At 52.9% G+C, this 27,999-nt stretch overlaps 2 protein-coding genes across 3 annotated transcripts in view; both read right to left on the reverse strand.

Moving 5' to 3' along the window:
• LOC147031944 (uncharacterized) overlaps positions 1–27,999 on the reverse strand; it is a 50,453-nt gene that overhangs the window by 1,999 nt on the left and 20,455 nt on the right. For both annotated transcript variants that reach the window (XM_085869187.1, XM_085869185.1), the window contains one exon: positions 1–2,526. This exon is cut by the window's left edge and continues 1,999 nt beyond it. In XM_085869187.1, the coding sequence (XP_085725313.1) occupies positions 1,403–2,356 (954 nt within the window). In that variant the 5' untranslated portion in view covers positions 2,357–2,526 and the 3' untranslated portion in view covers positions 1–1,402. The remainder of the gene's footprint in view (positions 2,527–27,999) is intronic.
• Positions 9,273–24,743, reverse strand: LOC147031945 (uncharacterized; the record flags this gene model as incomplete). The annotated part of the gene is given in 10 exon segments (XM_085859929.1): positions 9,273–9,356; positions 10,290–10,961; positions 11,050–11,490; positions 12,044–12,491; positions 12,696–13,205; positions 16,956–17,548; positions 17,550–17,679; positions 18,789–19,063; positions 20,609–20,820; positions 24,212–24,743. Coding segments are annotated over 10 exon segments (3,897 nt in total), but the record flags the coding sequence as incomplete, so codon positions are not given.

Below are 27,999 nucleotides of genomic sequence, written 5' to 3' on the forward strand. Positions count from 1 at the left end.
AGCGGTGAGGAAGCTTTGGTCTGGTCTTGTCTTGTCGGTCTTTTTGGGTGTGTGAGCCTCTTGGCGTTGGTCTGGTCTTGTCTTATCGGTCCTTTCAGTGTGTGAGCCTCTTGGAGTCGGACTTTTCCGGGGTTCCTAGGTCGTGGTGGTGGTCGATCGTCGTTTGAGGCTGGCCGGGTCGTTCGTGGATCCTGGCTGCACTCATTTGGATTCTGGATCGTGGCTTCGAGTCCCAGCGTGGTGGGTTGTGTTGGAGCGCTCGAGTTCGGGATCCACGGACCCTGAGCCCCACAAGTGCGGGCCGAAGAAACCGCACGAGGCGGACAGGTACCGGGCGAGACTCTGACTCCCCAGATGTCCTGTCCTGTCCTCGGCTGGAGGGTCCCATAAAGACCCGACGGGGTCCATTTCTTTTTGGGTGTGTGTGTGTGTGTGTGTGGTGCTAGTCTGTTAAGTAGAATTGTTAAGTGCTTTTCGCTCACGGTACATTGCCCATTATATTCGTGGTTAAGTCTGCTCTGTGTCTCCCTCCCTTCTAAATAAACCCTTTTGTTAAATGTTCCAGTTCGTTGCCTGTCATTTCTACCATTGACCCAGCATGGTGCGAGCTTGAGAAATAGTGAGGCTGTCTGTGCCATAAGTGTTCATTTGGTCCGGCACGGCTCTGGTAATTCCCGCTTGGTTACGTCGGACCCGAGTTGGTACATGCGACTCTGTTCGGACAGAGTCGGCTGAGGGTGTGGCTTCCCCGGTCGCTAGACGGCGTGAGTACTTATATTAGGTAAATTCGAATAGACAAGTGGACCCTTCCTCACGCTGTCGAAATATTGGCGACCACAGTCCTTTAAGTTACCCGTCGACTCCAGAGTTATCCGGGGTGACGACCTCTCAATTCCGGTGTTCAGTGGGAGACGGCCCGACTGCTCTGATCTCGCGGTCGTCCTTGCAACCGAACCCGGCACCACAACAGTATCATGTTGTCATGCGTGAGCACTATATGTTATTCTTCAATGATCGGATTTGGTTTGTTTCCATAATTGTTCTGGAACTGGAATGTTGAAATGTTTACAGATGTGCCAGTGGATTACTCATGTGGATGAAATGCTGTTGGGATGCTCGAGTATTTTTTGCATCTCGAAAGAAGTTGGCTTGTACTTGTATCGAGTGTTGATCTCCAATTCTGGCCAGTTTATAATTGTACAGTGATATTGGAATAGCGGCACCGCAAGTTGATTTATAGCTTTGGTTTTGTTCTTTGGGAAGAGGGATGATTTCAGAATTTGTATATTTGTGTCGGTACTCTTTGCTCATTATGGAGGAATTTTTTTGTATTGTACCTGGTGGCCTTATTCGATTCCAAGCTACTTGTAGTAGGATGAATCATGACTTACAGGATATTACTTCATACTTGTAAAATGATTCTTTTTTTATTTTTCTCCCCCGTATGAATTAGCTTGTGTGCAATTAGACCCGATGGCCGAAGAAAAACGTTAGAACACAAAGGACACTTGTACGGCTTCTCCCCCATGTGAATTAGTTTGTGCGTGTTTAAAGTTGATGAATGACGAAAAACCTTAGAACACACAGAACATTTGTATGGTTTATCCCCCATGTGAATTAGTTTGTGTATGTTTAAGGTTGATGAATGACGAAAAACCTTAGAACACACAGAACACTTGTACGGTTTCTCCCCTGTGTGAATTAGTTTGTGTATGTTTAAGGTTATTGACTGACGAAAAACCTTATAACACACAGAACACTTGAACCGTTTCTCCCCTGTGTGAATTAATTTGTGTGTATTTAAAGTTGATGAATGACGAAAAACCTGAGAACACACAGAACAGTTGTACGGTTTCTCCCCTGTGTGAATTAGTCTGTGTCTATTTAAGGCTGATAAACGATGAAAAACATGAGAACACACAGAACACTTGAACGGTTTCTCCCCTGTGTGAATTACTTTGTGTTCATTTAAACCCGATAGCTGACGAAAAACCTTAGAACACACAGAACACTTGTATGGCTTCTCCCCCGTGTGAATTCGTTTGTGTGTATTTAAACCCGATAGCTGACGAAAAACCTTAGAACACACAGAACACTTGTATGGCTTCTCCCCCGTGTGAATTCGTTTGTGTGTATTTAAACCCGATAGCTGACGAAAAACCTTAGAACACACAGAACACGTGTATGGCTTCTCCCCCGTGTGAATTCGTTGGTGTATATTTAAACCCGATAGCTGACGGAAAACCTTAGAACACACAGAACACTTATACAGCTTCTCACGTTGGTTATCATCTCCATTTGCGGGTGTCACCAAGTGCAACAGGGTCCTTCCCTGACTTGAAGTGTCCAACTCCATTACATTTTCACTTAATTCTGACCAACCCGCAAAATCCTTCCAACGCTTGTATGTGGTCTTCCTCTTGTGATTTTCTTTCGATCTCAATGTTGATTGTGCAAAAGGCTTGGGACACAATGAGTGTGCATTCGACTTCTTCACAGTTTGTCCTTTATGATGTTGAACTAAAGCTGAAGAAGAACAAAGGAAAACAGCAGAAATCAGACAAATTGTGCATTAAAAATAAAGTACGAAAAATGAATTCATGAAACGAGTGAGAAATCAAATCCCCCCACCTTAACTCCCCATGACAACAATTCATAACTTTGTGAATAACTTTTGAAAAAAATATCATTAAGTTTGTGGCAGGGGGGGGGGTGAGATATCACCAGGGTCGGTAGGAATGCATGGAGTGGCGTGGTGCGTTTGCGAGTAGTTCGCCATGTCGATGTACAAGTAGGGAAACGGTCGCTTAAGAATTGTCCTGTTTGAATGTGCACCATACAGGGGGTGACGTGTGGTCATTGTTAGTCCAAGATTATGGATAAGGAAATTGTGCTTATAACCTCGATGTCAACCTCTACGGGGGGGTGCCAGGAGACTCGGCAGTGATGAGGATTGGCAGAGCTTGGAAGGCCTCGAGAGCGGGGAGAAGAAAGGGTCATGGCCTCCCAAGGGGGCGGAGCGTTGCCCATGGAGAGGGAGAGCCTGATCGTGGAGTTAGAGGTCTGAGGAATTACGTAGTTGTGAGTTTTTGGTGTGTGCGAGACTCAGGAGAAAGAGTTAACGAGGTGGTCGTCCTGCCTGCCTGTGTTCTGATGCGCCTCTCTTCACCCTGTACCCGTTTCGTCTGCTCACGTGCTTCGTCTCCTCATTGTCCTGCTCATCGTCTGCTGCCAACAGAGCTAAGTCACCTAGTTTTTGTTCCCTCTTCCTGTCAGTGACAAACTGTGTGTGTGGCACCATAGGGTTTATTCACATTGTACCGAATTACCTGCTGTCGTCTCCTCACAATCCAGTCATCCCTGTTTTTTTATTTTATTGTTTGTGGTTCTGGAAATAAACCCATTTGTTTTAAAAGCTGGAAAGTTTTTGCATCTCTCCGCGTGACCCACACGTGTGTTGTCCACCATAATATGGAACGTGATTGAGAGAGTAAAATTACATTTCAACTCATCCTTCCAGTATCGGTATTAACTGACCTGGGACATGACAATAAATCCCGTTTACCAAACCTCAGTGAAATGGACTCCTTCAGAAGTGATGAGTCAAGGGGATTTTCCAATAAATTTTAGATTCTCAGGGAGCCATGCCGATAATTCATCCTCGAGCCTGAAGTCATTGACACCAAGTCTCGATCATCCCCAATTTGTCTGCGACCATAAGTCGGTCCAGGTGGATGACCCTGAACACCCATCTCAGCCCAGATTAGTCTTCATAAATTTTGGAAGTTTGGGCACTGGAAGAATGCAGATCAGATGTTTCTTAATTGTGGTGGTGTTACTTTCTTCCTCGAGGGTGCGATGCAATCCATAGGGGCATGACATGACAGAGACATCCATCCATTCCAATTAAAATACTCAACGGGAACATGAAATAGAAGATATGTTAATTTTCTGCACTCTATTTTAGAGCTTGCTACAATATAGAAAAAAATTGGAAGGGCACTTGGTAGCGAGCATACCTCCACGAGGCTGATTAGTTTTTGTATCCCACTGATAGGCTGGATCTGGATTTGGACTTGGACCTGAACTAAAATTTAATTGGTTTGTTCTCGTCACCAAACAAATCTCATCCCCCAAGTTTCGTCTGAATCTGTCCTTAACTTTTTGAAATATCGTGTTATATATCGATTTAGCCCTGTCACTCAATGGTGAAGAATCACGTAAAAAAATATCGGATCCAGATCTTCACCAAAGTCGATTCAATTCTTCCTTGTTGCATACCCGACCTCCCCACCAAGATTCATCGGAATCCGTCCACAACTTGAGATATCCCGCTGTATGTTGTTTTTGGCGCCGTCTCCCAATTGTGAAGAATCACAAAAAAAATCTCAAATCCAGATTCGGATCTTCACCAAAATCTAATAATTTCGGCATTGTCACATTCCTAAGCTCTCGACAAAATTTAATCCAAATCCGTCCACAACTTTGAGATATTTTGTTCACAAACAAACAAGAAAAAGACGTTGTGCAGAGTATGATGCTTGCAAAATCCAGAAAACAAATTTGACCTCAACAATAATTGGTGGTTGAATTCAGTGACCAAATATGCAGCAACTCAAATTTCAAGTCAATGGGATGAAAATTGACAATTTTAGAAATTTGGCCTATGTTGACCTTTTGGCCAATGTTGACCTCAAAAATAATTGCCTGGTTGAATTCATTGACATGAAATATAAATCCTCTTCAAATTTCAAGTCAATCGGATGAAAATTGAGGATTTTAGAAATCTCACCAAGTTGTTGACCTTTTGACTTCAGAAACAATAGGCTTCTTATCATAAACGAACATGTGATGAAGTTTCGTGAAGATTGGTTTAAAATTGTGACCAACAGGTGATAGACAGACAGACAAGCCAGTAGGCAGACATGGATAGTCGACTACCCAATAGAACCTGACGCGATGGGCCCATTCGATGGGGAATGACCTGAGGATTAAGCACAAGAAAATTCATGATTCTAGCTTCAAGGGTTAATGCTGCAGATTGTTTTTTCGTTAAAATACCACACATTTAGAGGTTTTTCGGCCGTTGTTAGGCAACGGAGGGGTCCATAGCAACGGTTCTCTCACACAATAACTAGGACATACCATGAACCTACCATACCAGTTTCATGTATATCTGACTCAGTCTCTGAGATATAACGAACTTTGTTTTTTTTATTGTTTTCGACCAGGGTTCATTCAAAGTCTATTTTCTCTGGCAGTTTTCAGAGGATCCGGCTGGAAATTTTTGACAATATGGTTGAATGTACTGCCCACAGTCGCTCGTGGCTCGGTTTTGGATTTTCGAAAAAATTAATTTTTTATGATTTTTCTAAAATATCAGTCCCGTTGCAAGGTAACGGTGGTGTCCATAGCAACGGTTCTCATTTGCACACAACTCGGTCATGGTATGAACCTACCAACAAAGTTTCATCGAAATCGCCATTGTATTAACTGAAATCGGCATTATAAATACTGACAAGTCTGAAGATGATGATGGTTCACGAGCGGTATTTGACGATGAATATTGTTTCAGAAGTCAAGGATGAGACAATGTGATAATGTTTGACCAAGTTATAAAAATGATCAACATGATGTGGTACGGGTGACACAGGTTATTAGCTACAAAATGTCAAAAACCCGGTTTCGTTCAACAACTTTGAAAATTTGACCTTTGTGACCTTTAAAGGGCAAAGGTCAAGGTTTATGACCTTTGGTGAAAAACTTCCTCTGGAACATTCCAGGAACAATATAACGTCATATAGGCTATATGGCATTTTGCACTCATCGGATTATCCATACTTTGATGAAATCAGCGTAAAAACAAACTTGAAGGGGGCGCGACAGGCAAGGTGTTCGAGATAGAGCAAAATGGTTTCAAGACTTTAGGTGGGGAAAGACCTCAAGATTATGCATAAAAAATTGTCATCCGAGCTCTCAAAGTTTGGGCGGTCATATGATTTTTATGTCAAAATTTTCTAAGTTCGTGACCTTTTGACCTTGGGATGAAAATGGAAAAAAAAAATCAAGCTCCATGGGGCTATGCAGGTGCCATTGGGCTAACCAAATACCGAAACCACTGCCAGATTCGACAAACCCCTCGGAGAAGATGGATTTTTATGTCAAAATCGCAATTTTCTAAGTTCGTGACCTTGCGACCTTGACCTTGGGACGAAAATGAAAAATTGAGCTCCGTGGGGCTATGCAGGTGCCATTGGGCTAACCAAATACCGTAACCCCTGCCAGATTTGACAAACCCCCGAGGAGAAGATGCAAATTGAAATCGGCTACCCCCTAAAAACATGTTTTTTGGGCGTGGCTCCGCCCATAATGGGCGCATCATGCCCTTTTTCAGGAAAATATAACTAGATCATCATATAAACCTCCCACCAAAATTTTGTCAGGATCGGATCAAAACCCACTGAGCTATGCTTGGGACAGACAAACAGACAGACACACAACAATAATGAATATAGTGGTCACTTATTTTTTTCGTCAAAATATTTTTTCGTGAACCAATAATAAGGGTAGAACAAATCTCAAAAAAAAAATTAAAAAAAAAAAAATTTTCGACTGGATCGACTACCCAATAACAAAATTTAGACTAATATATTTAGACTAAAAAAACAAAATTTAGACTAAAAATAACAAAAATGACTAATATACTTGAAAAAATTTGTGTTTGTTTCTTGCAAAATCGGACAAATTGGGGTAAAAACATCACCTCCATCCACCTTCAATGGCAGCCTGGCATTCGCTTTAGGCCAAACAAAAAAAGGAGTTTGTTTCCGGTTTCCTACCGACCCATTGCTTTTATATGCGACCCTATGATTTTTGTTGACAATTTCGACTCGGGTGGGGGGGGGGCGCCATTTTGAATCCCACGTGTTACGTCAGTGAGAGTTTCAAAATGGCGGTGCCCGAGTCAAACGCGCACGAGGACTGCTTTGTGGATCGGTCTTTTCACTGTTAGTTTCACCTATTGTGGTGGTGATGGTGGTGGTGGTGATGTGGCGGTGTGGTGATGGTGATGGTGATGGTGACGGTAGTGATTTGTTGCTGTGGTGGTGTCAATGGTGTAGTGGTGGTGGTGGTGGTAGTAATGGTGGTGGAGGAAGTGGTGGTGGTGGGTGGTGGTGATAGTGTTGGTGTGGTGGCAATGGTGGTGGTGGTGGAAGTGGTGGTGGTGCACTCGACTTGCTGTTAAACTTTTAATATATTGTTACGGTTGTGAAAATTCACAGAACACCATTCAGGCTTCCCAGAGATCAGTTATGTCGATAAGTGTGTGTTCAGATTAGATTTCCCCACCGATGTCTAAAGGGATTTATTCGTGTAACCGGGCTGTGATCTTTGAGTCAGCCATTATTCCTTTGCTATCTTTATTTTGGAGCAACCAACCACACCACTATCACGACAACCACAACCGCATCTCCACACCACTATCACGACCACCACAATCGCCTTCACCACAACCACCTTAACCACAACCGCATTTCCACCTCAGCACATTGAGCCAAGAGTTCCAAGTGGTTTTGTTCTAGGGTTGTCCCACTGGTTCGCTCTGTATTGTTGCCAGAAGCCTTGCATTCGTCCAAGGAAAGCAGACAACGGTCCCCGCCCCCCAACGAATAACATCTCCGCCGGCCAACGTGGTGGGAGCCCAACCCTCCAAGTGGAGAATTAAAACGGGCCCAATTCACCGAGAAAAACGCCCTTCTGGGAAAATTCCCTCGCGCGCCGGGAAGAGGGGGCGGGGCTGCGTGGATATAAAGAGGCGCTGGAACGCAGAGAGAGGTTGGTGCAGAGAAGTGTGGAGCAGAGAAGTAGTGTGGTGCAAAAGAGGAGAGAACTGTGGTGGTGGAAGGGTTGTTGGAAGAGACTTGAGAGAGAGAAGAGTCGTTGTCGGGTTGGGAGGAGACGCCAGCAGTGGAAGCTGGAGTCTGGTTGTCCCGGGTGGAGGACGGAGTCCCGGGGGTCCACGGACACGGTCACTTTCTTCTTTTCTTTCCTGGGTTTTTGAATGAAAGTCTGTGGCGCCTTGTCCTATAAGTAAAACTGTTTAAGTGCCTGTAAATGGTAATTATAGACAACGGCTGTAGGTCTTTGGTCTGCTCGTGTCCTGTCCCCATTCCCCCATTCAATGCTTGAATACGAGTGGGAAATAAATGTCATTGTTTAAATGTTCACCTATTCGTTGCATCCTTTCCTGTCATTGGCTGCCATTATTACGTACGGAATATTAGCTGGCTTTTAATAGCCGATAAAGTAATTGGATCCAACAGGGCTTGGCGATATACAATGGCTCGGCAAATCGCAAATGGTTCGAGCTGCGTACAACGGCTCGTATCCGTACGAGTCCTGTTGAGGTGTAAATCCCTGGCATTTCTGTCTACGCGCATACTTAGGTAAATCGACAATTCGGTGATCAGACCCTGCCGCGCGTGGACAGAATAGTTGGCTGATTTACGGTGTGATTAAAAACACACCCGTAGCTGGATTTCGGCGTTGATCCGAAAGCTGCGACTTGGTTTACCACGTCCGGTGGGCACGCGGCTGCGATTAGTTAAAAGCGGTCACTCGCACGCCGGAGTGGTGAGAAACTGCAACACTGGTGTCAGGAGTGGGATTCAAACCCCTCCGTCTCCAAACCAAATTAACAGAACCGGATCAAGGGTGTGCGAGGTTACCCTCCGGTTCCATCAAATTACGAGCGTGGAAATTTTTTATACCGATACGCAAAATGGCAGCGCAAGGCAAGAGGGCGCAGGGTGGTTTAGGAATGTGTTTAGAAATGGTAGAATCCATGGCCCGGGACGGTTCTTTTTATTATAACCCACCACTAATTGTAGTCAGTGGGGGCGCTCACCCTCATATACTGAGCATGAACTTTGCCGGCAAACAAACTCAAAGTCGCAAAATAGCAGCGCGGCCGCACCTCAGCGCAACACGGAGCGGGCTGCTATTAATAGCACAATGAACGGCACGACACGAGGCGGGGGGCTCCCAAACACCGATTCACACCACGTGCGCGAGGCAGGCGAACATTGGCAAGCCTCAGGCACAACTGGAAGAAGAATGGAAAACAAAGCTGGAAGAGGAAAAACGGAAACACGATTTGGAATTTAAAAAACTGAAGGAAGAGGTAAGATCAGTCAATCAGATAAGAGAAAGCCTAGAACGGAAGACAAAAAGAGGAGAGGAACATCTGGAGGAAGAATGGAAAAAAAAAGCTAGAAAACGAAAAACGTGAACACAATTTGGAATTGAGACAACTGAAGGAAGAGGTAAGAACAGGCAATCAGAAAAGAAAAAGCCTGGAAGAGAAGATAAAAAGAGAACAGGAATGGCTGGAATATGATAAGAAATTGGAGGAAATACGGCAGGAAATGGAGCAGGAAAGAGAGATCGACCAATTGAAGAAAACGATGAGATTGGAGAAGGAGGAATTAGAATTATGGGAAGAAGCGGATAGGAAACAAAAAGAACACGAATTGGAAATTGACCGACTAAAGGAGATGAGCAAGAGAAAGCAAGGTTGGAGTGTGCGGAGATGAGAAAGGAATTAGAAAAAAAAAGCTTCTGAGTTACTGAAACACCAAAACAAAGAAACGGGATTACAAAATGAGCTGAGGATGTTGAGAGAGGAAAGAAAGAGAACGGAGAATGAAATGTTAAGGAACCACACTGTGCAGATCGAACAATTAGAAGCCAAGGCCAGATTAAAGAATGAGATGCAAGAAAGAGTAATGAAGGAAATGATGAGATTGGAGAAGGAAGAACAAGAGAGACGGTGGAATAAGAAACAAAAAGAACATGGATTTGAAATTGAACAACTAAAGGAAAAGGCAAGGTTGGAGAACGAGGAGAAAGTGAAAGAACGACAAATGAAACAGGAAAAGGAGATAAGCCAATTGAAAGAAATGGTGAGATTGGAGAAGCAAGAACATGAGACTGTGGGATAGAAAACACAAAGAAAACGAGTTTCAAATTAACCAACTCAAGGAGAGAGCAAAATATAAGTCCACAGAGATGGAAAAACTCCGGAAAGATAACGAACAACTCAAAAAGCTCGGAGAGGAAGAACGACTCAAATGGAGTCAGGAAGTAGAACAGCACATTGATAGGGGATGTGTAACATCACCACAGGGAGTAATTACATCACCACGAACAGAGAGAGTGAGCGGGAGACAGAGAGAGACAGAGAGAGAGCGGGAGACAGAGAGAGAGAGAGAGAGAGAGCGGGAGACAGAGAGAGAGTGAGCGGGAGACAGAGACAGAGAGAGGGTGAGCGGGAGACAGAGAGAGAGAGAGTGAGCGGGAGACAGAGAGAGAGAGTGAGCGGGAGACAGAGAGAGAGTGAGCGGGAGACAGAGAGAGAGAGAGTGAGCGGGAGACAGAGAGAGAGAGAGTGAGCGGGAGACAGAGAGAGAGTGAGTGGGAGACAGAGAGAGAGAGAGAGAGAGAGAGAGAGAGAAAGAGTGAGCGGGAGACAGAGAGAGAGAGTGAGCGAGAGACAGAGAGAGTGAGCGGGAGACAGAGAGAGAGAGAGTGAGCGGGAGACAGACAGAGAGAGAGAGCGAGCGGGAGACAGACAGAGAGAGAGCGAGCGGGAGACAGACAGAGAGAGAGAGCGAGCGGGAGACAGACAGAGAGAGAGAGCGAGCGGGAGACAGAGAGAGAGAGAGCGAGCGGGAGACAGAGAGAGAGAGCGAGCGGGAGACAGAGAGAGAGAGCGAGCGGGAGACAGAGAGAGAGAGTGAGCGGGAGACAGAGAGAGAGAGAGTGAGCGGGAGACAGAGAGAGAGTGAGTGGGAGACAGAGAGAGAGAGAGAGAGAGAGAGAAAGAGTGAGCGGGAGACAGAGAGAGAGAGTGAGCGAGAGACAGAGAGAGTGAGCGGGAGACAGAGAGAGAGAGTGAGCGGGAGACAGACAGAGAGAGAGAGCGAGCGGGAGACAGACAGAGAGAGAGAGCGAGCGGGAGACAGACAGAGAGAGAGCGAGCGGGAGACAGAGTGAGCGGGAGACAGAGAGAGAGAGAGCGAGCGGGAGACAGAGAGAGAGAGAGAGAGAGAGAGAGCGAGCGGGAGACAGAGAGAGCGAGCGGGAGACAGAGAGAGCGAGCGGGAGACAGAGAGAGCGAGAGAGAGCGAGCGGGAGACAGAGAGAGCGAGAGAGAGCGAGCGGGAGACAGAGAGAGCGAGAGACAGCGAGCGGGAGACAGAGAGAGAGCGAGCGGGAGACAGAGAGAGAGAGCGAGCGGGAGACAGAGAGAGAGAGAGCGAGCGGGAGACAGAGAGAGAGAGCGAGCGGGAGACAGAGAGAGAGAGTGAGCGGGAGACAGAGAGAGAGAGAGTGAGCGGGAGACAGAGAGAGAGAGAGTGAGCGGGAGACAGAGAGAGAGAGAGTGAGCGGGAGACAGAGAGAGAGTGAGAGTGAGCGGGAGACAGAGAGAGAGTGAGAGTGAGCGGGAGACAGAGAGAGAGTGAGAGTGAGCGGGAGAGAGTGAGAGTGAGCGGGAGACAGAGAGAGAGAGTGAGCGGGAGACAGAGAGAGAGAGAGTGAGCGGGAGACAGAGAGAGAGTGAGCGGGAGACAGAGAGAGTGAGAGTGAGAGTGAGCGGGAGACAGTGAGAGTGAGCGGGAGACAGAGACAGAGAGTGAGAGTGAGCGAGAGACAGAGAGAGTGAGAGAGAGAGTGAGCGGGAGACAGAGAGAGAGTGAGCGGGAGACAGAGAGAGAGAGTGAGCGGGAGACAGAGAGAGAGCGTGAGCGGGAGACAGAGAGAGAGCGTGAGCGGGAGACAGAGAGAGAGCGTGAGCGGGAGACAGAGAGAGAGCGTGAGCGGGAGACAGAGAGAGAGCGTGAGCGGGAGACAGAGAGAGAGAGTGAGCGGGAGACAGAGAGAGAGAATGAGCGAGCGGGAGACAGAGAGAGAGAATGAGCGAGCGGGAGACAGAGATAGAGTGAGCGAGCGGGAGACAGAGAGAGAGTGAGCGGGAGACAGAGAGAGTGAGCGGGAGACAGAGAGAGAGTGAGCGGGAGACAGAGAGAGAGTGAGTGAGCGGGAGACAGAGAGAGAGTGAGTGAGCGGGAGACAGAGAGAGAGTGAGTGAGCGGGAGACAGAGAGAGAGTGAGTGAGCGGGAGACAGAGAGAGAGCGTGAGCGGGAGACAGAGAGAGAGTGAGTGAGCGGGAGACAGAGAGAGAGAGCGTGAGCGGGAGACAGAGAGAGAGTGAGTGAGCGGGAGACAGAGACAGAGAGAGAGAGTGAGCGGGAGACAGAGAGAGAGAGTGAGACAGAGACAGAGAGAGAGTGAGCGGGAGACAGAGAGAGAGAGAGAGAGAGAGTGAGCGGGAGACAGAGAGAGAGAGAGAGTGAGCGGGAGACAGAGAGAGAGAGAGAGTGAGCGGGAGACAGAGAGAGAGACAGAGAGAGAGAGAGAGAGAGAGAGTGAGCGGGAGACAGAGAGAGAGAGTGAACGGGAGACAGAGAGAGCGAGCGGGAGACAGAGAGAGAGAGAGCGAGCGGGAGACAGAGAGAGAGAGTGAGCGGGAGACAGAGAGAGAGAGTGAGCGGGAGACAGAGAGAGAGAGAGAGAGAGAGAGCAAGAGAGAGTGAGCGGGAGACAGTGAGAGAGAGAGAGAGAGAGAGAGTGAGACAGTGAGAGAGAGTGAGACAGTGAGAGAGAGAGAGAGAGACAGAGAGAGACAGACAGAGAGAGAGAGAGAGTGTGAGACAGTGAGAGAGAGAGAGTGTGAGACAGTGAGAGAGAGAGAGAGAGTGTGACACAGTGAGAGAGAGAGAGAGTGTGTGAGACAGTGAGAGAGAGAGAGAGTGTGTGAGACAGTGAGAGAGAGAGTGAGAGAGAGAGAGTGTGAGACAGTGAGAGAGAGAGAGAGTGTGTGAGAGAGTGTGTGAGACAGTGAGAGAGACAGAGAGAGAGAGTGAGCGAGAGACAGAGAGAGAGAGTGAGCGAGAGACAGAGAGAGAGAGAGAGAGAGAGAGAGAGAGAGAGAGAGAGAGAGAGAGAGAGAGAGAGAGAGAGAGAGAGAGAGAGAGACACAGAGAGAGTGAGCGGGAGACAGAGAGAGAGAGTGAGCGGGAGACAGAGAGAGAGAGTGAGCGGGAGACAGAGAGAGAGTGAGCGGGAGACAGAGAGAGAGTGAGCGGGAGACAGAGAGAGAGAGTGAGCGGGAGACAGAGAGAGAGTGAGCGGGAGACAGAGAGAGAGAGTGAGCGGGAGACAGAGAGAGAGAGTGAGCGGGAGACAGAGAGAGAGAGTGAGCGGGAGACAGAGAGAGAGAGAGAGAGAGAGTGAGCGGGAGACAGAGAGAGAGAGAGTGAGCGGGAGACAGAGAGAGAGAGAGAGAGAGTGAGCGGGAGACAGAGAGAGAGAGAGAGAGTGAGCGGGAGACAGAGAGAGAGAGAGTGTGAGCGGGAGAGAGAGAGAGAGAGAGTGAGCGGGAGAGAGAGAGAGAGAGAGAGAGGGAGCGGGAGACAGAGAGAGAGAGAGAGAGAGAGAGAGAGAGAGAGAGTGAGCGGAGACAGAGAGAGAGAAAGTGAGTGAGGGAGAGACAGAGAGAGAGAGAGAGTGAGCGGGGGAGACAGAGAGAGAGTGAGAGTGAGCGGGAGACAGAGAGAGAGAGTGAGAGTGAGCGGGAGACAGAGAGAGTGAGAGTGAGCGGGAGACAGAGAGAGGGAGAGTGAGAGTGAGCGGGAGACAGAGAGAGGGAGAGTGAGAGTGAGCGGGAGACAGAGAGAGGGAGAGTGAGAGTGAGCGGGAGACAGAGAGAGGGAGAGTGAGCGGGAGACAGAGAGAGTGAGAGTGAGCGGGAGACAGAGAGAGAGAGAGTGAGCGGGAGACAGAGAGAGAGAGAGTGAGCGGGAGACAGAGAGAGAGAGAGCGTGAGCGGGAGACAGAGAGAGCGTGAGCGGGAGACAGAGAGAGAGAGAGAGAGAGAGAGAGAGAGAGAGAGAGAGCGGGAGAGAGAGAGAGAGAGAGAGAGCGAGAGGGAGAGAGAGAGAGAGAGAGAGCGAGCGGGAGAGAGAGAGAGAGAGAGCGAGCGGGAGACAGAGAGAGAGAGAGCGAGCGGGAGACAGAGAGAGAGAGAGCGAGCGGGAGACAGAGAGAGAGAGAGTGAGCGGGAGACAGAGAGAGAGAGAGAGAGTGAGCGGGAGACAGAGAGAGAGAGAGAGAGTGAGACAGAGAGAGAGAGTGAGAGTGAGCGGGAGACAGAGAGAGTGAGAGTGAGAGTGAGCGGAAGACAGAGAGAGTGAGAGTGAGCGGGAGACAGAGAGAGAGAGAGTGAGAGTGAGCGAGAGACAGAGAGAGAGAGAGTGAGAGTGAGCGAGAGACGGAGAGAGAGAGAGTGAGCGGGAGACAGAGAGAGAGAGAGTGAGCGGGAGACAGAGAGAGAGAGAGTGAGCGGGAGACAGAGAGAGAGAGCGGGAGACAGAGAGAGAGCGTGAGCGGGAGACAGAGAGAGAGAGAGCGGGAGACAGAGAGAGAGCGTGAGCGGGAGACAGAGAGAGAGCGTGAGCGGGAGACAGAAAGAGTGAGCGGGAGACAGAGAGAGAGTGAGTGGGAGACAGAGAGAGAGTGAGTGGGAGACAGAGAGAGAGAGAGAGAGAGAGAGAGAGAGTGAGAGAAGTGAGCGGGAGACAGAGAGAGAGTGAGTGGGAGACAGAGAGAGAGAGAGAGAGAGAGAGAGAGAGTGAGCGGGAGACAGAGAGAGAGTGAGCGGGAGACAGAGTGAGCGAGAGACAGAGACAGAGAGAGCGAGCGGGAGACACACAGACAGAGAGAGAGAGCGAGCGGGAGACAGACAGAGAGAGAGAGAGAGAGCGAGCGGGAGACAGACAGAGAGAGAGAGTGAACGGGAGACAGAGAGAGCGAGCGGGAGGGAGAGAGAGAGAGCGAGCAGAGACAGAGAGAGAGAGTGAGCGGGAAGGAGACAGAGAGAGTGAGCGGGAGACAGAGAGAGAGAGAGTGAGCGGGAGACAGAGAGAGAGTGAAGCGGGAGACAGAGAGAGAGAGAGAGTGAGCGGAGACAGAGAGAGAAAGTGGCGGGGAGACAGAGAGAGAGAGAGTGAGCGGGAGACAGAGAGAGAGTGAGCGGGAGACAGAGAGAGAGAGAGAGAGCGGGAGACAGAGAGAGAGAGAGTGAGCGGAGAGAGAGAGAGAGAGAGAGAGAGTGAGCGGGAGACAGAGAGAGAGAGAGAGTGAGCGGGAGACAGAGAGAGAGAGAGAGTGAGCGGGAGACAGAGAGAGAGAGAGAGTGAGCGGGAGACAGAGAGAGAGAGAGTGAGCGGGAGACAGAGAGAGAGAGAGTGAGCGGGAGACAGAGAGAGAGAGAGTGAGCGGGAGACAGAGAGAGAGAGAGTGAGCGGGAGACAGCGAGAGAGTGAGCGGGAGACAGCGAGAGAGTGAGCGGGAGACAGCGAGAGAGTGAGCGGGAGACAGCGAGAGAGTGAGCGGGAGACAGCGAGAAGTGGCGGGGGATGTGAGTGAAGCGGGAGACAGCGAGAGAGTGAGGCGGGAGACAGCGAGAAGTGAGCGGGGAGACAGCGAGAGAGTGGCGGGAGACAGCGAGAGTGAGCGGGAGACAGAGAGTGAGCGGGAGACAGAAGTGAGCGGGAGACAGCGAGAGTGTGAGCGAGAGAGTGAGCGGGAGAGAAAGTGGCGGAGAAGAGAGAGTGAGCGGGAGACATGAGAGTGGCGGGAGACAGCGAGAGAGTGGCGGGAGACAGAAAGTGAGCGGGAGACGAGAAGTGAGCGGGAGACAGCGAGAGAGTGAGCGGGAGACGAGAAGTGGCGGGAGACAGCGAAAGTGAGCGGGAGACAGCGGGAGAGCGAGCGGGAGACAGCGGGAGAGCGAGCGGGAGACAGCGGGAGAGCGAGCGGGAGACAGCGGGAGAGCGAGCGGGAGACAGCGGGAGAGCGAGCGGGAGACAGCGGGAGAGCGAGCGGGAGACAGCGGGAGAGCGAGCGGGAGACAGCGGGAGAGCGAGCGGGAGAGCGAGCGGGAGACAGCGGGAGAGTGAGCGGGAGACAGCGGGAGAGTGAGCGGGAGACAGAGAGTAAGCGGGAGACAGAAGTGAGCGGGAGACAGCTTGAGAGAGTGAGCGGGAGACAGAGAGAAGTGAGGCGGGAGACAGCGAGAGAGTGGCGGGAGACAGCGAAGAGAGTGAGCGGGAGACAGCGAGAGAGTGAGCGGGAGACAGCGAGAGAGTGGCGGGAGACAGCGAAAGTGAGCGGGAGACAGCGAGAGTGGCGGGAGACAGCGAGAGAGTGAGCGGGAGACATGAGAGAGTGGCGGGAGACAGCGAGAAAGTGAAGCGGGAGACGAGAAGTGAGCGGGAGACAGCGAGAGAGTGGCGGGAGACAGCGAGAGAGTGAGCGGGAGACAGCGAAAGTGGCGGGAGAGATGAAGTGAGCGGGAGACAGCGAAGAGTGAGGCGGGAGACAGCGAGAAAGTGAGCGGGAGACAGCGAGAGAGTGGCGAGAGACAACGAAGAGTGTGAGAAGTGCGGGGAGACAGCGGGAGACAACGAGAGTGAGCGGGAGACAGCGAGAGAGTGAAAGTGTGAGAGACAGCGAGAGAGTGGCGGGAGACAGCGAGAGAGTGACGGGAGACAGCGAAGAGTGAGCGGGAGACAGCGAGAGAGTGAGCGGGAGACAGCGAGAGAGTGGCGGGAGACAGCGAGAGAGTGAGCGGGGAGACAGCGAGAAAGTGAGCGGGAGACAGCGAGAGTGAGCGGGGAGACACGCGAGTGTGAGAGAGAGAGAAGAGTGAGACAGTGAGAGAGAGAGAGTGAGAGACAGTGGGAGGCAGTGAGAGAGTGTGTGAGACAGTGAGAGAGAGAGAGAGAGAGAGTGTGTGAGACAGTGAGAGAGAGAGAGAGAGTGTGTGAGACAGTGAGAGAGAGAGAGTGTGATACAGTGAGAGAGAGAGAGTGTGAGACAGTGAGAGAGAGAGAGAGTGTGTGAGACAGTGAGAGAGAGAGAGTGTGTGTGAGACAGTGAGAGAGAGAGAGTGTGTGTGAGACAGTGAGAGAGAGAGAGACAGTGAGAGAGAGAGAGAGAGAGAGAGAGAGAGTGTGTGAGACAGTGAGAGAGAGAGAGTGTGTGTGAGACAGTGAGAGAGAGAGAGTGTGTGTGAGACAGTGAGAGAGAGAGAGTGTGTGTGAGACAGTGAGAGAGAGAGAGTGTGTGTGAGACAGTGAGAGAGAGAGAGAGTGATACAGTGAGAGAGAGAGCGAGTGTGAGACAGTGAGAGAGAGAGCGAGTGTGAGACAGTGAGAGAAACGAGAGTGTGAGACAGTGAGAGAGAGAAGCGAGCGTGAGACAGTGAGAGAGAGAGAGAGCGTGAGACAGTGAGAGAGAGAGCGAGTGTGAGACAGTGAGAGAGAGAGAGAGCGTGAGACAGTGAGAGAGAGAGAGCGTGAGACAGTGAGAGAGAGAGAGCGTGAGAGCGTGAGACAGTGAGAGAGAGAGCGTGAGACAGTGAGAGAGAGCGTGAGACAGTGAGAGAGAGAGAGCGTGAGACAGTGAGAGAGAGAGAGCGTGAGACAGTGAGAGAGAGAGAGAGCGTGAGACAGTGAGAGAGAGAGAGAGCGTGAGACAGTGAGAGAGAGTGAGCGGGAGACAGTGAGAGAGAGTGAGCGGGAGACAGCGAGAGAGTGAGCGGGAGACAGCGAGAGAGTGAGCGGGAGACAGCGAGAGAGTGAGCGGGAGACAGCGAGAGAGTGAGTGAGCGGGAGACAGAGAGAGAGAGAGAGTGAGCGGGAGACAGAGAGAGAGAGAGCGGGAGACAGAGAGAGTGAGAGTGAGCGGGAGAGAGAGAGTGAGAGTGAGCGAGAGACAGAGAGAGAGTAGAGCGAGAGACGGAGAAGAGAGAGAGTGAGCGGGAGACAGAGAGAGAGAGTGAAAGCGGGAGACAGAGAGTGAAAGTGAGCGGGAGACAGAGAGAGAGAGCGGAGAGAGAAGAGTGAGCGTGGGAGAGACAGAGAGAGAAAGGACAGCAGAGACAGAGAGAGAGCGTGAGCGGGAGACAGAGAGAGAGCGTGAGCGGGAGACAGAAGAAAGTGAGCGTGGAGACAGAGAGAGAGAGTGAGTGGGAGACAGAGAGAGAGTGAGTGGGAGACAGAGAGAGAGAGAGAGAGAGAGAGAGAGAGTGAGCGGGAGACAGAGAGAGAGAGAGAGTGAGCGGGAGACAGACAGAGAGAGAGAGAGAGAGAGAGAGAAACGTGAGCGTGAGACGGGGACGAAGACAGAGAGAGAGAGTGAGCGGGAGACAGAGAGAGAGAGTGAGCGGGGGAGACAGACAGAGAGAGAGAGAGAGAAAGCGAGCGGGGGAGACAGACAGAGAGAGAGAGAGAGCGGCGGGAGACAGACAAGAGAGAGAGTGAACGGGAGACAGAGAAGCGAGCGGGAGACAGAGAGAGAGAGAGAGAGAGAGAGAGCGGCGGGAGACAGAGAGAGAGAGTGAGCGGGAGACAGAGAGAGAGAGAGTGAGCGGGAGACAGAGAGAGAGAGAGTGAGCGCGGGAGAGACAGAGAGAGAGAGAGAGTGGCGGGAGACAGAGAGAGAGAGAGAGTGAGCGGGAGACAGAGAGAGAGTGAGCTTGGGAGATGAGAGAGAGAGAGAGTGAAGCGGGAGACAGAGAGAGAGAGTGAAGCGGGAGACAGAGAGAGAGAGAGTGAGCGGGAGACAGAGAGAGCGGAGACAGAGAGAAAGTGGCGGGGGAGACAGAGAGAGAGAGAGTGAGCGGGAGACAGAGAGAGAGAGAGTGAGCGGGAGACAGAGAGAGAGTGAGTGGCAGAGACAGAGAGAGAGTGAGCGGGGAGACAGAGAGAGAGAGTGAGCGAGAGAGAGAGAGAGTGAGCGGGAGACAGAGAGAGAGAGTGAGCGGGAGACAGAGAGAGAGAGTGAGCGGGAGACAGAGAGAGAGTGAGCGGGAGACAGAGAGAGAGTGAGCGGGAGACAGAGAGAGAGAGAGCGGGAGACAGAGAGCGTGAGCGGGAGACAGAGAGAGAGCGTGAGCGGGAGACAGAAAGAGTGAGCGGGAGACAGCGAGAGAGTGAGCGGGAGACAGCGAGAGAGTGAGCGGGAGACAGCGAGAGATTGAGCGGGAGACAGCGAGAGATTGAGCGGGAGACAGCGAGAGAGTGAGCGGGAGACAGAAGTAAGCGGGAGAGAGTGAGCGGGAGATATGAAGTGGCAAGTGTGAGAGACAGTGAGAGAGAGAGAAGTGGCGAGACATGAGAAGAGTGGCGGGAGACAGAGAAAGTGGCGGGAGACAGAGAGAGTGGCAGAGAGCGAGAGTGGCGGGGAGACAACGAGAGAGTGGCGGGAGACAGCGAGAGAGTGAGCGGGAGACAGAGAGAGAAGTGAGCGGGAGACAAGCGAGAGAGTGAGCGGGAGACAGCGAGAGAGTGAGCGGAGACAGCGAGAGTGGCGGGAGACAGCGAGAGAGTGAAGCCGGGAGACAGCGAGAGAGTGAGCGGGGAGACATGAAGAAGTGAAAAGGAGATGAGAGTGAGCGGGAGACAGCGAGAGAGCGAGCGGGAGACAGCGAGAGAGCGAGCGGGAGACAGCGAGAGAGCGAGCGGGAGACAGCGAGAGAGCGAGCGGGAGACAGCGAGAGAGCGAGCGGGAGACAGCGAGAGAGCGAGCGGGAGACAGCGAGAGAGCGAGCGGGAGACAGCGAGAGAGCGAAGCGGGAGACAGAGAGTGGCGGGGAGACAAGTGAAGCGGGAGACAGAGAGTGAGCGGGGGAAGACAGCGAGAGAGTGAGCGGGAGACAGCGAGAGAGTGAGCGGGAGACAGCGAGAGAGCGAGCGGGAGACAGCGAGAGAGCGAGCGGGAGACAGAGTGAGGCGGGAGACGAGAGAGTGAGCCCGGGAGACAGAGAGTGAGCGGGAGACAGCGAGAGAGTGAAAGCGGGAGACAGCGAGAAAGTGGCGGGAGACACTTGAAAGTGGCGGGAGACGAGAGAGTGAGCGGGAGACAAGTGAAGCGGGAGACAGAGAAGTGAGCGGGAGACAGCGAGAGAGTGGCGGGAGACAGCGAGAAGTGAGCGGGGAGACAAGCAGAAGTGAAGGCGGGAGACAGCAAAGAGAGTGAAGCGGGAGTATGAGTGAGCGGGAGACAGCGAGAGAGTGAGCGGGAGACAGCGAGAGAGTGAGCGGGAGACAGCGAGAGAGTGAGCGGGAGACAGCGAGAGAGTGAGCGGGAGACAGCGAGAGAGTGAGCGGGAGACAGCGAGAGAGTGAGCGGGAGACAGCGAGAGAGTGAGCGGGAGACAGCGAGAGAGTGAGCGGGAGACAGCGAGAGTGTGAGCGGGAGACAGCGAGAGAGTGAGCGGGAGACAGCGAGAGAGTGAGCGGGAGACAGCGAGAGAGTGAGCGGGAGACAGCGAGAGTGTGAGAGAGAGAGAGTGAGTGAGAGAGAGTGAGTGAGAGAGTGTGAGACAGTGAGAGAGAGAGTGAGCGGGAGACAGAGAGAGAGAGTGAGACAGTGAGAGAGAGAGAGTGTGAGACAGTGAGAGAGAGAGAGTGTGAGACAGTGAGAGAGAGAGAGTGTGAGACAGTGAGAGAGAGAGAGTGTGAGACAGTGAGAGAGAGAGAGTGTGAGACAGTGAGAGAGAGAGAGTGTGAGACAGTGAGAGAGAGAGAGAGAGAGTGTGAGACAGTGAGAGAGAGAGAGAGAGTGTGAGACAGTGAGAGAGAGAGAGACAGTGAGACAGTGAGAGAGAGAGAGTGAGCGTGAGACAGCGAGAGAGAGAGAGTGAGCGGGAGACAGCGAGAGAGAGAGAGTGAGCGGGAGACAGCGAGAGAGAGAGAGTGAGCGGGAGACAGCGAGAGAGAGAGAGTGAGCGGGAGACAGCGAGAGAGAGAAAGTGGCGGGAGAGACAACGAGAGAGAGAGTGAGCGGGAGACAGCGAGAGAGAGAGAGTGAGCGGGAGACAGCGAGAGAGAGAGAGTGAGCGGGAGACAGCGAGAGAGAGAGAGTGAGCGGGAGACAGCGAGAGAGAGAGAGTGAGCGGGAGACAGCGAGAGAGAGAGAGTGAGCGGGAGACAGCGAGAGAGTGAGCGGAGACAAGCGAGAGAGAGTGAGCGGGAGACAGCGAGAGAGAGAGTGAGCGGGAGACATGAGAGAGAGAGAGAGTGGCGGGAGACAGCGAAGAGAGAGAGAGAGTGAGCGGAGACAGCGAGAGAGAGAGAAGTGAGCGGGAGACAGCGGAAGTGAGGCGGAGACAGAGAGAGTGAGGCGGGAGACAGCGAGACAGCGAGAGAGTGAGGAGACAGCGAAGAGACAGTGAGCGGAGACAGAGAGACAGTGAGCGGGAGACAGCGAGAGAGAGACAGAGATTAAGAGACAGAGACAGAGACAGAGAGAGACAGAGACAGAGACAAGAGACAGAGACAGAGAGAGAGAGAGAGAGAGAGAGAGAGAGAGAGAGAGAGAGAGAGAGAGTGAGAGAGAGTGAGCGGGAGACAGAGAGAGAGAGAGAAAGTGAGCGGGAGACAGAGAGAGAGAGAGAGAGTGGCGGGGAGACAGAGAGAGAGAGAGAGTGAGCGGGAGACAGAGAGAGAGAGTGAGCGGAGACAGAGAGAGAGAAAGTGAGCGGGAGAGAGAGAGAGAGAGAGAGAGAGTGAGAGACAGAGAGAGAGAGAGAGAGTGAGCGGGAGAACAGAGAGAGAGAGAGAGAGAGTGAGCGGGAGACAGAGAGAGAGAGTGAGCGGGAGACAGAGAGAGAGAGAGAGAGAGTGAGCGGAGACAGAGAGAGAGAGAGTGAGCGGGAGACAGAGAGAGAGAGAGTGAGCGGGAGACAGAAGAGAGAGAGAGTGGCGGGAGACAGAGAGAGAAGTGAGCGGGAGACAGCGAGAGAGTGAGCGGGGAGACATGAGAGAGAGAGCTGAGAGTGAGAGTGAGAGCGGGGAGACAGAGCGAGAGAGTGAGCGGGAGACAGAGAGAGAGTGGCGGGAGATGTGAAGGGTAAGCCGGGAGACAAGCAGTGAAGCGGGAGACAGCGGAAGAAAGTGAGCGGGGAGACAACGAGAGAGTGAGCGGGAGACAGCGAAGAGAGTGAAGCGGGAGACAGCGAAGTGAAGCGGGAGACAAGCGAGAGAGTGAGCGGGAGACATGAGAGAGTGAGCGGGAGACAGCGAGAGAGTGAGCGGGAGACAGCGAGAGAGTGAGCGGGAGACATAAGCGAGAGAGTGAAGCGGGAGACAGAGAGTGAGCGAGAGACAGCGAGAGAGTGAGCGGGGAGACAGAGAGAGTGAGCGGGAGACAGAGAGTGAAGCGGGAGACAGCGGAGAGTAGAGAAAGTAGCGGAGATATGAGAGAGTAGAGGCGGAGACAACGAAGTGAGAGGCAGCCCGAGAGTGAGCGGGAGACAGAAGTGAGGCGGGAGACAGCGAGAGAGTGAGCGGGAGACGAGAGAGTGAGCGGGAAGACAGACGAGAGAGTGAGCGGGGAGACAGCGAGAGAGTGAGCGGGAGACAGCGAGAGTGGCGGGAGACAGCGAGAGTGAGCGGGAGACAGCGAGAGAAGTGAGCGGAGAACAGCGAGAGAGTGAGCGGGAGACAGCGAGAGAGTGAGCGGGAGACACCGAGAAGTGAAAGGGAGACATGTGAAGAGTGGCGGGAGATGTGAAAGAGAGAGTGAGGCGGGAGACATGAAGTGTGAGCGGAGACAGCGAAGTGGCGGGAGACGAGAAGTGAGCGAGAGAGTGAGCGGAGAGAGAGAGTAGAGATCCTCGGGAGACAGTTTGAGATACAGGCGAGAAGAAGAGAGAGAGAGTAGCGGGAGACAGCGAGAGTGAGAGACAGCGAGACTCTGGGAGAGTGAGAGCAGGGAGACAGAGAGAGTGAGCGGGGAGACAGAGAGTGCAGCGGGAGACAGCGAGAGTGAGACAGACAGCGAGAGAGTGGCGGGAGACAGAGTGGCGGGAGACAGCGAGAGTGAAGCGGGAGACAGAGAGAGAGTGAGCGGGAGACAGCGGAAGTGAGCGAGACCGAGAGAGTGGCGGGAGACAGAGAGTGGCGGAGACAGCGAGAGCGGGAGACAGCTGAGAGACAGAGAGAGTGGCGGGAGACAAGACGGAGAAAGTGAGTGAGAGACGAGAGAGTGGCAGGGAGACAGAGAGAGTGAGCGGGAGACAAGCGAAAGTGAAGCGGAGAGAGTGAGCGGGAGACAGCGAGAGAGTGAGCGGGAGACAACGAGAGAGTGGCGGGAGACAGCGAGAGAGTGAGCGGGAGACGAGAGAGTGAGCGGGAGACAGCGAGAGAGTGAAGCCCGGGAGACAGCGAGAGTGGCGGAGAGCGGGAGACCGCGAGAGTGAGCGGGAGACCCAGGAGAGAGTGAGCGGGAGACAGCGAGAGTGAGCGGGGAGACAGCGAGAGTGAGCGGGGAGACAGCGAGAGAGTGAGCGGGGAGACAGCGAGAGAGTGAGTGGCGGGAGACAGCGAGAGAGTGAGGCGGGAGACAGCGAGGAGAGTGAGCGGGAGACAGCGAGAGAGTGGCGGGAGACAGCGAGAGAGTGGCGGGAGACAGAGAGTGAGCGGGAGACGAGAAGTGAGCGGGAGACAGCGAGAGAGTGAGCGGGAGACAGCGAGAGAGTGAGCGGGGGCAAGCGAAAGTGAGCGGGAGACAGAGAGTGAGCGGGAGACAGCGAGAGAGTGAGCGGGAGACAGCGAGAGAGTGGCCGGGAGACAGCGGGGCAGCCCGGGGAATATGAAGTGAGCGGGAGACCGAGAGAAGTGAGCGGGAGCGAAGTGGCCGGGGAGACAGAAGTGGCGGGAGACAGCGAGAGAGTGAGCGGGAACAGCGAGAGAGTGAGCGAAGTGGCGGTGTGAAGATTAAGCGGGAGACATGAAGAAGTGGCAGAGGTATGAGAAAATCAGGAGACAGAAGAGTGAAGCGGAGCACTTGAAGAGTGAGGAGATATGAAAAGTGGCAGAGTAGCGGGAAAGTGGCGGGAGACCTTGAAAGTGAAGCGAAGCAGAGTGAGCGGGAGACAGCGAGAGAGTGAAGCGGGAGACAGCGAGTGAAACGGGAGATATGAAAGTGGCGGGAGACAGCGAGAGAGTGAGCGGGAGACAGCGAGAGAGTGAGCGGGAGACAGCGAGAGAGTGAGCGGGAGACAGCGAGAGTGTGAGAGAGAGAGAGAGAGAGTGAGACAGTGAGAGAGAGAGAGTGTGAGACAGTGAGAGAGAGAGAGTGTGAGACAGTGAGAGAGAGAGAGAGAGTGTGAGACAGTGAGAGAGAGAGAGAGAGAGTGTGAGACAGTGAGAGAGAGAGAGAGAGAGTGTGAGACAGTGAGAGAGAGAGAGAGAGAGAGTGTGAGACAGTGAGAGAGAGAGAGAGAGAGAGAGAGAGAGAGAGAGAGAGAGCGTGAGACAGCGAGAGAGAGAGAGTGTGAGACAGAGAGAGAGAGAGAGAGAGAGTGTGAGAGAGTGAGAGAGAGAGAGAGAGAGAGAGAGAGAGAGTGTGTGTGAGACAGTGAGAGAGAGAGAGAGTGTGTGTGAGACAGTGAGAGAGAGAGAGAGTGTGTGTGAGACAGTGAGAGAGAGAGAGAGTGTGTGTGAGACAGTGAGAGAGAGAGAGTGTGATACAGTGAGAGAGAGAGCGAGTGTGAGACAGTGAGAGAGAGAGCGAGTGTGAGACAGTGAGAGAGAGAGCGAGTGTGAGACAGTGAGAGAGAGAGCGAGCGTGAGACAGTGAGAGAGAGAGAGAGCGTGAGACAGTGAGAGAGAGAGCGAGTGTGAGACAGTGAGAGAGAGAGAGAGCGTGAGACAGTGAGAGAGAGAGAGCGTGAGACAGTGAGAGAAGCGTGGGGGGGCGTGAGACAGTGAGAGAGAGAGCGTGAGACAGTGAGAGAGAGAGCGTGAGACAGTGAGAGAGAGAGAGCGTGAGACAGTGAGAGAGAGAGAGCGTGAGACAGTGAGAGAGAGAGAGCGTGAGACAGTGAGAGAGAGAGAGCGTGAGACAGTGAGAGAGAGAGCGTGAGACAGTGAGAGAGAAGCGTGGGACAGGTGAGAGAGAGAGAAAGCGTGAGACAGTGAAGTGACGGGGAGACAGTGAGAGAGTGGCGGGAGACATGAAGAGTGACGGGGAGACAGCGAGAGAGTGAAGGCGGGGAGACAGCGAAGAGTGAGCGGGAGACAGCGAAGAGTGAGCGGGGAGACAACGAGACGAGAGAGTGGCGGAGACAGAGAAGAGCGAAGAGAGTGAGCGGAGACAGAAAACGAGAGAGTGAGCGGGGGAGAGAAAGAAGCGAGAGAGTGGCGGGGAGAGTGAGAGAGAGAGAGAGTGAGCGTGTTTCTTGAGAGAGAGAGAGTGAGCGTGAGACAGCGAGAGAGAGAGAGAGAGAGAGAGAGTGAGCGTGAGACAGCGAGAGAGAGAGAGAGAGTGAGCGTGAGACAGCGAGAGAGAGAGAGAGAGTGAGCGTGAGACAGCGAGAGAGAGAGAGAGAGTGAGCGTGAGACAGCGAGAGAGAGAGAGAGTGAGCGTGAGACAGCGAGAGAGAGAGAGAGAGAGTGAGCGTGAGCGTGAGACAGCGAGAGAGAGAGAGTGAGCGGGAGACAGAGAGAGTGAGAGTGAGCGGGAGACAGAGAGAGAGAGAGTGAGCGGGAGACAGAGAGAGAGAGAGTGAGCGGGAGACAGAGAGAGAGAGAGCGTGAGCGGGAGACAGAGAGAGCGTGACGGAATGAGAGAGAGAGAGAGAGAGAGCGGGGAGAGAGAGAGAGAGAGAGAGAGAAGCGGGAGAGAAAGAAAGAGAAAGCGACGGGAGAGAGAGAGAGAGAGAAACGGCAGGAGACAGAGAAGAGAGAGAGAAGCGAAACGGGAGACAGAGAGAAGAGAGCGAGCGGGAGACAGAGAGAGAAAGCGGCGGAGACAGAGAGAGAGAGAGTGGCGGGGAGACAGAGAGAGAGAGAGAGAGAAAGTGAAGCGGGGAGACAGAGAGAGAGAGAGAGAGTGAGACAGAGAGAGAGTGAGAGTGAGCGGGAGACAGAGAGTGAGAGTAGAGAGAAGACAGAGAGTGAAAGTGACGGGGGGAGACAGAGAGAGTGAGAGTGAGCGAGAGACAGAGAGAGAGAAAGTGAGAGTGAGCGAGAGACGGAGAGAGAGAGTGAAGCGGGAGACAGAGAGAGAGAAGTGACGGGGAGACAGAGAGAGAGAGAGTGAGCGGAGACAGAGAGAGAGCGGGAGACAGAGAGCGTGAGCGGGAGACAGAAAGAGAGAAGCGGGGAGACAGAGAGAGAGCGGAGAGAGAGAGAGAGAAGCGTGAAACGGAGAGAGAGAAAGAGAGAGAAGCGAGAGAGAGAGAGAGTGAGAGAGAGAGAGAGAGAGAGAGTGAGCGAGAAGAGAGAGAGAGAGAGAGAGAAGTGAGCGCGAGACAGAGAGAGAGAGCGGGAGACAGAGAGAAGAGTGAGCGGGAGACAGAGAAGAGTGAGGCGGGAGACAGAGAGAGAGAGAGTGAGCGGAGACAGAGAGAGAGAGAGAGAGTGAGCGGGAGACAGAGAGAGAGAGAGAGCGGGGGAGACAGAGAGCGTGAAGGCGGGAAGACAGAAGAGAGCGTGAGCGGGAGACAGAAAGAGTGAGCGGGGAGACAGCGAGAGAGTGAGCGGAGACAGCGAGAAAGTGAGAAGCGGGAGACAGCGAGGTGAGGCGGGAGACAGCGAGATTGAAGCGGGAGACGAGAGAGTGAGCGGGAGACAGAAGAAGTGAGCGGGGCAGCGAAGTGAAGCGGAGACAGCGAAGTGGCAGAGAGACAGCCGAAGTGGCGGGGAGACAGCCCGAGAGAGTGAAGCGGGAGACAGAGAGTAAGCGGAGGCAGCTTGAAAGTGAGCGGGAGGTGTAGTGGCTTGAGGCAGAAGTGAGCGGGAGACAGCGAGAGAGCGAGCGGGAGACAGAGAGTGAGCGGGGAGCAGAGAAAGTGAGGCGGGAGACAGCGAGAGAGTGAGAGACAGAAGTGAGGCGGGAGACAGCGAGAAAGTGAGCGGGAGACAGCGAGAGAGTGAGGCGGGAGGCAGAGAGTGGCGGGGGCTGCTTGAAGAGAGTGAGCGGGAGACAGCGAAGTGAGCGGGAGACAGCGAGAGAGCGAGCGGGAGACAGCGAGAGAGTGGCGGGGAGACAGCGAGAGAGTGAGCGGGGTGAGAGAGTGAGCCGAGGAGACTTGAGTGTGAGCGGGAGACAGCGAGAAGTGAGCGGGAGACAGCGAGAGAGTGAGCGGAGACAGCGAGAGAGTGGCCAGGAGACAGCGAGTGTGAGAGAGAGAGAGAGTGAGTGAGAGAGAGTGAGTGAGAGAGTGTGTGAGACAGTGAGAGAGAGAGTGAGCGGGGAGACAGAGAAGAGAGAGTGAGACAGTGAGAGAGAGAGAGAGTGTGGGGCAGTGAGAGAGAGAGAGTGTGAGACAGTGAGAGAGAGAGAGAGTGTGAGACAGTGAGAGAGAAAGTGTGGTGGTGAGAGAGAGAGAGAGAGAGTGTGAGACAGTGAGAGAGAGAGAGAGAAGTGTGAGACAAGTGAGAGAGAGAGTGTGAGACAGTGAGAGAGAGAGAGAGAGTGTGAGACAGTGAGAGAGAGAGGGACAGTGAGGCAGTGAGAGAGAGAGAGAGTGAGCGTGAGACAGCGAGAGAGAGAGAGTGAGCGGGAGACAGCGAGAGAGAAAGTGAGCCCGGAGACAGCCGAGAGAGAGTGAGCGGGGAGACAGCGAGAGAGAGTGAAGCGGGGAGACAGCGAGAGAGAGAAAGTGAAACGGGGAGACAGCGAGAGAGAGAGAGAGTGAAAGCGGGAGACACCGAGAGAGAGAGAGTGAGCGGGAGACAGCGAGAGAGAGAGAGTGAGCGGGAGACAGCGAGAGAGAGAGTGAGCGGGAGACAGCGAGAGAGAGAGAGTGAGCGGGAGACAGCGAGAGAGAGAGAGTGAGCGGGAGACAGCGAGAG

Source organism: Eptatretus burgeri, chromosome 2, assembly GCF_056783735.1.
Source record: "Eptatretus burgeri isolate ZD-2024b chromosome 2, Ebu_testis_v1, whole genome shotgun sequence".
NCBI classification, from domain to species: domain Eukaryota; kingdom Metazoa; phylum Chordata; class Myxini; order Myxiniformes; family Myxinidae; genus Eptatretus; species Eptatretus burgeri.